At 42.7% G+C, this 10,424-nt stretch overlaps 1 protein-coding gene and 1 long non-coding RNA gene across 2 annotated transcripts; both read right to left on the bottom strand.

The window, feature by feature from the left end:
• Positions 1–4,309: 4,309 nt before the first annotated feature.
• Positions 4,310–4,977, bottom strand: LOC136354047 (uncharacterized). Its single transcript, XR_010737748.1, has 2 exons — positions 4,904–4,977; positions 4,310–4,617 (listed from the first exon to the last, which is right to left on the bottom strand). It is a non-coding gene; the product is annotated as an uncharacterized lncRNA (long non-coding RNA).
• A 290-nt stretch (positions 4,978–5,267) lies between these two features.
• LOC4350112 (disease resistance protein RGA5-like) lies at positions 5,268–10,222 on the bottom strand. Its single transcript, XM_066305630.1, has 4 exons — positions 9,271–10,222; positions 6,291–8,448; positions 5,824–5,896; positions 5,268–5,744 (listed from the first exon to the last, which is right to left on the bottom strand). Exons 1-4 carry the CDS (start codon positions 10,131–10,133, stop codon positions 5,464–5,466), a joined length of 3,375 nt encoding a protein of 1,124 aa, XP_066161727.1. The 5' UTR covers positions 10,134–10,222; the 3' UTR covers positions 5,268–5,463.
• Between the last annotated feature and the right edge of the window lie 202 nt (positions 10,223–10,424).

Below are 10,424 nucleotides of genomic sequence, written 5' to 3'. Positions count from 1 at the left end.
GAATAGACAACTGAGCCACACCGAAAGGCGTGGTTCTCTCAACAGTGGTTGGAAAAAGGACAATTGTATTACTTGGTAGAAACTTTTTCAGATCCCCCATTACATGGCCTAAAGGGGCTATTTATAATCCTATTACATGTTCTCTCCCCTAGGGTTTAGGCTTTACAGGAGAATTTACATGGTTACCCTTATGATAAGGACATTATTAGGGGTACACAGTGTCCTTTACATGTATGGGCCCCAATTGGGCTAGATGGCTTGGCCCATTAAACTGGCGAATCCCCCTGCGGGGACGCAACGGCCCGCTGGGCTTCCTCATGGTGGGGTTTGGTGCCTTGGCGAAACCTATGCCTTCGGGCCGAGGCTTTCGCCTCATCGACTCCGCCTGTGTGGCCTCCTGACGGGGTCCTTGTCCAGCGAAGCACGTGTACTCCCAAGCTGTGGTCTTCACCCTTGGGGTATTCCTCTTCGACCTTCGTAGCTTGCCTCCGGTTCGAGCCCGTCGCCCAAGTTTTCGGTTTGGGCAGGCCCGACCGAAGGCCCTTCGCGGTATACCTCGAACAACTTTTATTTTGGTCATTTTTCAATATAACATTTTTTGAACAATTTGAATTTGAATTTGAAAATATGACAACTTCAAACAACATTTTCAAATACTAAATGATTTCAACTGAAAAAATCATCAACAACAAAGTTGTATAACTCATAAAGATCTATAACTTTTATTTTGATCATTTCTTCATCCGACAAAGTGATAGTAACATTGTTCACAAAATTCATATATCTCTCGTCTGGTTTTATAAACTATAACATAGATATGTAAAATTTGTGAACAATGTTACTAACATTTTGTCGGATAAAGAAATGACAAACATAAAAGTTATAGATCTTAGTGAGTTATGCAACTTTGTTGTTGATGATTTTTCAGTTGAAATCATTTAGTATTTGAAAATGTTGTTTGAAGTTGTCATATTTTTAAATTCAAATTCAAACGGTTCAAAAAAAAGTTATATAGAAAAATGACCAAAATAAAAGTTGTAAATCTTGATAAGTTATACAACTTTGTTATTGGTAATTTTTCTATTTGAAATCATTTAGTATTTAAAAATGTTGTTTGAAGTTGTCATATTTTTCAAATTTAAATTCAAACTGTTAAAAAAAGTTATATAGAAAAATGACCAAAATAAAAGTTGTAAATCTTTATAAGTTATACAACTTTGTTGTTGACAATTTTTCCATTTGAAATCATTTCCTACCCGAAAAATTATTTTGAATAATAAAATGAATTATTATATTGCAGTTAATTATTTTGCTATAGGTCAACTCACAAATATAAACATTTCATATGACAAATGGAAAAAAAATACTAAGTCATCTCAATCGGGCATTAGTATAGAGCCCGTCACGGATGAGTCATCTGTGACGGGCCGAAACATCACGCTGACATGTTAGATAGGCATAAAACTCAGGCCCGTCACGGATGACACCTACCAGTGACGGGCCGTAGTTTAGACCCGATTGAGATAACATTACATATCTCAATCGGGCCCCAACTCACAGATGACACCTATCAGTGACGGGTCGTAGTTTTATGCCCATCTAACTTGTTTGTGCGACCATATCTCAATCGGACGATTTTTTGGCCCGTCACAGATGACTCATCCGTAACGGCCCACTAATTTCAGGCATGTTAAAGGCCGTCACAGATGAAAGGTTTGGTACTAGTGAACATTTACCACCTTTTATAAATGTAAAATGTAAAATATAGTACAACATTGTATTTTTATTTTCTACTTGTGACGTGGGTTCGACCGTGAAAACTAATGGTTTTCCTTAGTTTATTTCTACCCATAGATGAAAACACGTGGCTTGTCTGCATATTCCACAAACGTCTTCCATATTTGGTGACGCATTGGTTTAGAAAATTGCAATATATGATGTTCTAAATGTTGAATGCAGCTATATATTTCTAATGATATATAAAAACTTTAGTCATATTCATATAAGTTGTAAGTGATATGACAAAAGGCATGCTATTTTTTTTGTCGAAATTTACATATATTGACTGTTTTCCTTCGTTTATTTGTATACAGATGAAAACACTGATCAAGCAACTGACTTTAATTACAGATGTATCAACTGAGCTTCAATTTCAGTTCATAGGTCCATTTGTTAGTCATCCAAGCGGGTCTACCTTGCTTATGACAGTAGTTTATCATCATGTTAAGAAATTGCCAAAAACATTTTGTGTAAATAAAAATAATAACTAAAGTGAATACATTTTGGTTGTTTTGCAGCCTTGTCTAGATAACCAGGACCGGATGGCTTAAGTCGAGCTAAATTTATATATTTATTTTGTGTATTTTGAGATGAGCAATACGGCAACGTATCCTATGCACATATACAAACTAATGCACTCATGCACTCACTCACTCACTATGGCGATCCAGTATCCAGTTTTTTGTTTGGTTACAGAGATGAAAATGGATATGGCGATCCATTTTTTTTGTTTGGTTGGAGGAATAGGATGGATGAGTGGTTACAATCACCTTTTCATTTGTAATGGTGAGTATACCACCTCAAATTCTCCAAACCTACAAAAATATCAATCTACTACAAACAAAAAAAATTATAAATAGAAATAAAAAATCACAAAGAAATACTAAGAGGGGGAAAGGAGAGAAAACCGGAAAAAAGAAAAAAAAAACTCCTCCGATGTGCTCTCGCCGGCTGCCACCCTGTTGTCGTTGGCGGCGGCGGCGGGGCGTCCTCTTCCCCCCGCGCCTCCTCTCTCTCCGGCCGCCGCCGCGCCTCCTCTCACCGGCCACATCCGCGCCTCCAGATATGGTCGTCGTCATCGGCGGCGGCGCGTCCTCTTCTCCCCGCGCCTCCTCTCTCGCCGGCCGCCGCCGTGCCTCCTCTCTCGCCGGCCGCCGCCGTGCCTCCTCTCACCGGCCGCTGCCACGCCTCCAGATCCGGTCGGCGGTGGCGGCGGCGGTGGCGGCGCCTCCTCTTCCTCCCGCGCCTCCTCTCTCGCCGGCCGCCACCGTGCCTCCTCTCACCGGCCGCTGCCACGCCTCCAGATCCGGTTGGCGGCGGCGACACGTCCTCTTCCCCCCGCGCCTCCTCTCTCGCCGGTCGCCGCCGCGCCTCCTCTCACCGGTCGCCGCCATCGTTGTTGTCGATGGTGAGAGGGGTGACGCGACCCACCCTGTCGCTCGCCCTGCCCGCCCGAATGCTTGGGCCGCTGCATCCGGCCAAATCGGCCGAATCCTCCCATCCGGCATCTGGGGGGAATATTCTCCTCCGGGCACCCTATCCCACCTCCGAGCAGGAACCAAACACCCAAAAAAATGGGCCGCCATGTCCTATCCACCCATATCCCTCCATCCAAACACATCCTTAATCGGATGGAATAGAACCAAGAGAGATAAAAATGGGCCGCCATGTCCTATCCACCCATACCCCTCCATCCAAACACATCCTTAATCGGATGGAATAGAACCAAGAGAGATAATTTTGCAGAAAACCGCCCGCTTCTTCATCAGTAATTTCACAGATAACCCCATGAGCTTCCTCTATTCTATTGCATCTAGGCTCCTGCTGCTTCTCCCCCAAATCATCTTAAGAAACTTTGCCTTGGGCTTGTTATTTATTTATTTATTTTAGAGAAGGGTGTGTTTATCCGGTCTCTACATCCAACCGGATATATGTAGCCTTTTTAAAGTAGAAATTTAGTCTATTGAACAGATAACTTAGCCCTCAAATAACCCAATCTGAAATCCGCTCCTACGGAGATTTGAACTCAGGACCTTGGGGTGCTACTCAGGTCACTGCAACCATTAGATTACATATTCTTTCACTAGGCCCGGTGGCGGATCTAGAAATTTTCTAGAGCCTGGGTAAGACTAATTACAAAGTAGTATACATTAATCCATACACCTACACATGTCAGTTATGACTTAATATAGACGACAAATTTAATAGTAGTAGTTGCTAACTTGTGATTTAGGGAGAGAAAAACCACTGCTACAAATTAAAGCGATGGAACAATATGGCTGTGTACTGCCTCTCTTTGGTCTCTAAGCTGCAGACTGCACACATGTACGATGATGTTAAACCATACTTCGCTAGTTTGCCCCGCTGATTTGGCCAACCATCCGACAGATTAAGTAGGAGATTAATTAAGTGTGCAGCTGTTAAATGAGGTGGAGCCCGGGCAGCCCATGCTAGCCGGGCCTTAGCTCCCCGCTACTGACTAGGCCACTGCAAACCTTGGGCTTGTTTGGTTCATTGGTAGTGACAAAATATAGGTAAACTTTGACACTAAAATAACATTTGGATTGTTACCAATATAAAATCAAATTATTATAGTACAGTGAAGAAGCTTCTATAATATGACCAAATAGGACAGGGGCACTACTAAATATTTGGTCTCATTACAAACTAACACATGTACTATCCAATTTTCCAACAAATTGGGACGGTATGTTTTTGGTATCAAACAAAATGGCCCCTTGTCTTCGTCTCCGTGCGGCAGGACTACATGACGGCTTGAGTCTCCTTGGTAACCGTGCTCACCGGAGAGTGCCCGTAGAAGATGAATCAAAATACCTCCTGCAGTCAAATCCCTGTCAGAGGAGATATATGCTTGCACAGTCAATGGAGGGTTAAGATCCATGCATTTGCAGCCCCATGAAGCCTGCTATTCCCATTGTGAGACCTCCTCAACCGTCGTCAGCTTGCTGGCCGCACACATCTGGTCAACAACGCAGGAGAGGAGATAGTGGTACAGGCGTACAAGGAGAAGGAGGAGTCGGTTTGCTGTACGATTTGGGGGAGGAACGACAGGAGCCTAGATGCAATAGAATAAAGGAAGCTTCGTGGGTTATTCGGAAATTACCGATGAAGAAGCGGGAGGTTTTTTGCAAAATTCTCTCTCTTGGATCCAGTCCATCCGATTGAGATCCTAGGGCTGATAGTGAGTGAGTGTATGAGTGCATTGGGATATGTATGTGCACGAGATACATTGCCAAGCAATACATGTACTACTTTTTAGCGAAGCTTGTTCCCAGATAATATCGTGGGGTACATGTTGATAATCATTTTTTTTAGTAACTCTCGTTATCACTCCTTTTATTTTGAACCTTATAACTATCTCGTTGTATGCACCATCGCCTAAACATAGTGTTGATGTCATTTGGTCGTTTCAGTTGCAATATTAATTGTCATCGTAGCATTAGCACGGTCAAATTACTAGTGTAAAATAGTTAAGGATGCACATAGCTATATTTTAAATATAGACATTGGAACTGGAACACTGATGGATGAAATCCTGCACCGATGACTACCATCCCACTAATGGTGCCAGTCAACTTAAGGGTAAACCACTGACACTCAGAAACTTCAGCTAATGTAGCTAATTATTCATCACACAGAGAAACACGTAATATCACATAGAATTCACATGGTTGAGCAAGGGTTAATATCTTGCATTATTGGTGCTGAAGGTGGATACTCTACATAGTCAAACGGCGATAAATTGTAGGTAGGGTGCTTCTTGTATGCACCTTTCTTTCCTCCAGCCAGCTGTGTCTTCTCTTTCTCAACTAACTCCACCATCAAGAGCTCGGCGAGGCCACATTTCTCGCGCAGGAGAGCCACCAGGCGAACAGGGTCAATGCCACGGCCGACCACCACCAGCCGGTCTTTGTCCTCCCCCGTTATCTCCACGCTGTCCACCCCTGCAAGCATAAAGGCATAAACTAGTAGGAGTACTGATCAGGACTGCACAACCGGAAGAATATATTTGCGCAGATTTACCGTTCACTGACGCAGCCAGCGCCATGGCTTTTGCTCGGGATTTTCCGCATGGCATGTGCACCTTAACAACTATCTGCATCAACAAGCAAAACAATATATTAGTCATTATTAAGATTCAAAATAGGACATCAGATTGCTAAAGAACTCATCAACATATGTTTACCAAAGGGACAAGCATGCTTTATTCATGTCCATGTTCAATTTTCTAAATGAATTAAGACTTTATGAGTGTACATGTACTGAAGGTTTTCTCCCATCTTAAAGAGATGTTATTTAAGAGATACCGATTCAATGAAGAAAGGTACTTACAACAAACCTTAAAAGTGGAAGTACGATTGCAAATCCAACTTTAATTTGTACTGTAACCTTACAGTTATTTGCGTCATTTCCTATCTACTAGGGTCTAGTCTTGTTTGTCCTTCAAAAAATGATAAAGATCAATTTTCGGCTCAGCTTGAGGAACTCACCTTAGTTCGTTGCCCCGTTAATGCACTTTCCACCACACTCTCCATGTTTGACAGTTGGGGTGACAATAATGTTTGCACTCTATCAGTGTTCTTCTCGCTATCTTCCACTGATTCTTTCTCTAAAACCCCATGTCCAGCTGATGAGCCTTTTTCTCTCTTATGATGTTGTTTCTCCAAAGGATGACTTTCTTCCTCAGTGGAAACCACCCACTGCAAGCTGGACCTAAGACACCTTGGATGCTTGTTGACAGTTTCCTTGAATGCTGACTCTGCAGCCCTTCTATCAGATTCGCCGGTGCTGGTGTCAACCCCAATTCGTGTGGCAATATCCTGGAGGCTTACAAGGTGCTCAATCCCAAAAAGCGTATGGCGGTACTTCTCACTTTTACGGATGTTGAAAACTAATTTGAGCCTCTGGAGATTGGGCATTGCTCCAGCCATAAAAGCAAGGCAGAGTTCACCACATCCAAATTTGAAATACTTGAGAACTGGGAGAGTCCCGTCTTTGAAGATAAACCTTCCCTCTGGAGCTGTCTGAGCATATAATGAGAGAACTGTGAGGGAAGGTAATCCTGTGAGGTTATCAATATCAGTTGTCAGAAGTTCTCTAACGGAAACTTTCAAAATGCAGAGTTTGTGAAGTTGTCCAATCGACTTGGGAAGTCTGCAAAAGATGCAGATGGGTGGCAACAGCTCAAGTCTCTGAAGAAATACAGGAACCACAGATATGATGCTTGATATATCAAAGAAAATAACCATGCTTATAGCACCTGGTGATAGAATCAGAGATTTGAGGTTACTAAGTCTGCTAAGTGAAGAGGTTATAGCATTCAGATTTATCATCAAACCCTCATTAGATGACGGTGCAGAATAGCTGAGATGAAGATCCTGCAGGTTTGTCAGCTCTCCAAGACCCCGTAAGTTGTCTACAGAGTTGTTACCAAGGTCAAAGTACTGTAGTGTACGCAAAGATCTCATGCAGCCAATCCCATCAGGTAATTTTGTCTCATCTTGAAGTTGGAGATGCAGTAGGTTCGGGAGATGAACAAGATCAAATGGAACAGCTGACACTCTTGCGTCTATTTCCAGTGTTTCCAAGTACTGTAGCCCACTTATCTGAGCTGGTAACTGAACAACTACATCACCTGAAGTTTTCAAATATCTCAGCTGAAATAATCTACATACTGGTATTAGGTTTAAACTCCTTTGCTCACCATGACTGCCCCAAAATTCTAGGATTAGAACTCGCAGTAACTTAAATTCCCCAATACAAGGCATACAATTGAGGAGGCCAAAAAAGGCAAGTGATCGAACTCGTGACAATATTATTCCTGCAGGTTTTGTCGCGTATCTGGTACTGCTGAAATGAAGGGACAAACGACGAACCATGGTAGAAGGTCCTGTAATAGTCTGAGAGTAATCTACTGACATAGTAAATTTGTCATCGTTGAATTTGGGCATGACAAGGTCATGTACAGCGTGGTGCAGGGTACAGGACAACACCTTGCCATTCTTGTTAATCTCAACAGGTTCTAGAATTCCCCTGTTGACAAGCTCATCAAAGTATTTATCTACAATTTCTTCTGTGTCTTTTGCTTCATTGGCAGAGACAAAACCTTCAGCTGACCATTGCTTCATCAAATCAGCCTTCAACATTATGTGCCCATCAGGATACATACCAAGATATAGCAGACATGTTTTGAACGGATGAGGAAGACTGTTGTAGCTAAGGTTTAGCGTTTCTTTCACCACGTCTTTCAAAGTAGGATTTGTACCCAAACTGGAACATAGATATTTCGTTACATAGTCCCATAGCACTGGATTTTCCGGTTGGCTTCCTAGAAGACCTGCTATGCTGATGATTGCAAGTGGCAAACCACCACATTTTTCTAGGATTGTGTTTGACACCTCCTTCAACTCAGGAGGACATTGATCTTCGGAGCCAAAAACTTTATTGAAGAAAACTTTTTTGGAATCAAGGCTGCCAAGAGGTTCCATCCTCATAATATAATCATACTTGTAACCGCAGCATTCCAGAGCTACCTGTTCGATATCCGCAGTTATTAATATTCTACTGAAACTGTTAACATCTGGAAAAGCACTGTTAGCAATATTCCATACTGCCGTCTCCCACAAACCATCAATTATAATAAGGTACCTGAAAATTATTTCATATATAGTTACTTTTATGATGCTATTCTAAAAGAAGTAGCAAGCATAAAAAGGAATACTATAAAAGTAAACTGCAAGCCAAAGCACATGACTATTCCATCATCAGTTACAGACATGCAATATTCATTAAGAGGCTATTGTGTTTTACTCTCCAATTGTTAAAAGAATTAGATACTGAAATCTATCTACCTACTATATTATTATTTTAAAGATAGCTCGAAAAGAACCCACTACATTACTACATTTGTTGTGGAAGCTAGGCCAGAAATTCCCACATTAATCGGAGAACAAGAAAAAGATTTGAACCGTTAGATCATATCGAGCCCATATTATAACGGTGTAGATTGATCGATATGGTTGTATAGAAAATACAATTGTATGAATAGAAACATAAATAAGAGTTGTAAATGAAATCCAATTCTACCTTTTAAATCTATTATGTAGAAAATACAATTGTACCTACAGAAGATAGAATTTAAGAACTGCGTATCAAATGAATCTAATTCTATTTTAATTATCTAGCTCTGCGCAAAATTGCGCAGGATAATCCACTAGTTGTGTCATTGGAGGAGTTTTCATTTAATAATTGCTTGTTTCATTCACACAAATAAAAATCACGGTCAATGACTCAATGTTGTCATTAACAAACTAAGTTGTCTGGTGCTGTATATCTACCAGTACTCGAGAAATAAGTTGCCTTACACAAATCTCCTTTTAACATGCTACTGATGATTTATTGCGTGCTTTGGTGAAAAAGAACGATTATAAGTGCGTGCAGAAGCAGCATACTTGTGTGGCAAAGAAATACCTCCTATCTTGGAGATGCTCCCGGAGATTATCAATGAGGCTCTGCACCGTGCTGTCAGCGTAGGCATCAGACGATCGTTGGCGACGCTGAACTTGAGAGAGAATACCCCCAAGAAGCCGCTGCATGTCAGGCTTTCGCGACGCCCGGACGAAAGCTCGGCACTCGAATTGCCATCTATGGTCACGGTACAACTCTGTAGCAAGTGCCGTCTTACCAATCCCTGCAGGTCCAACAATGGCAGCAACCTTCAGGTGCGGCCCCTCCTCGTCGCTGAGCCACCTGTTCAGCTTCGTCTTGAACTCATCGACGCCAACAAGATTAGCAGAAACCCCATGGTGGAGAGGTCGAGCCCGACCATCCGCGGTGAACACAACGGGAGAGCTCGAGCCGCAGACGTCACCAAGCTGGTACCTTTCGAGCCGCTCGCTCGCCTCCCGCACCAGAGCCCTGAGCTCCGCGATCCTAGCCATCCTTGTGCACGGCTTGGGCTTCTTGGAGAAACCGTCGATCTTCGCACGGCCAACCTTGTGGCGGCGCTCGGATCTGGGCTTGCCGTCGTCGCCGCCGGAGCGCATCGAAAACATGGTGTCGATGCAGTCCTCGATGTGGTAGGAGAGGTCACGCACCTCATCCATCCAGAATCTTGCCTTGTGGGTTGGTGAATCGACCACGGAGTGCTCCACCAGGGAGACGCCTATCTCTTCTAGATCTTCCTTGAGCAGCTCGATTCCCTCCTTCAATGGCTTAGGCAGCCGGATTTCGGGAGCCACCAGAAGCGAATCGAGCTTCCTGAGGAGAGGGCCCATGGCACCTAGGGAAAAGCTCGCCGGAGCATCCATGGCGCCAAGGGAAGAAGAACTCATCACTCTCTCTACATTATGATTCAGAAGTCGGGGAGAGAGCAATGCAGCTAAATTGGGGAAAATCGGTACGGATTGGTTTGTTTCTCCTTTTCTTTTCGTTCCGAGTAAAATTCACTGACGTTGACCTAACTATAACAAAACAAGATATTTAAAAAATTATTCCCTCTATGTTTTAGTGTGCGACGCCGTTGACTTTTTAACCAACGTTTGACCACTCGTCTTATTCCAAAATTTTATACAAATATAAAAATACTTATAGCATGCTTAAAGAACATTTGATGACAAATCAAG

Source organism: Oryza sativa, chromosome 11, assembly GCF_034140825.1.
Source record: "Oryza sativa Japonica Group chromosome 11, ASM3414082v1".
NCBI lineage: Eukaryota > Viridiplantae > Streptophyta > Magnoliopsida > Poales > Poaceae > Oryza > Oryza sativa.
This window is presented reverse-complemented; position numbering and strand designations above follow the sequence as displayed.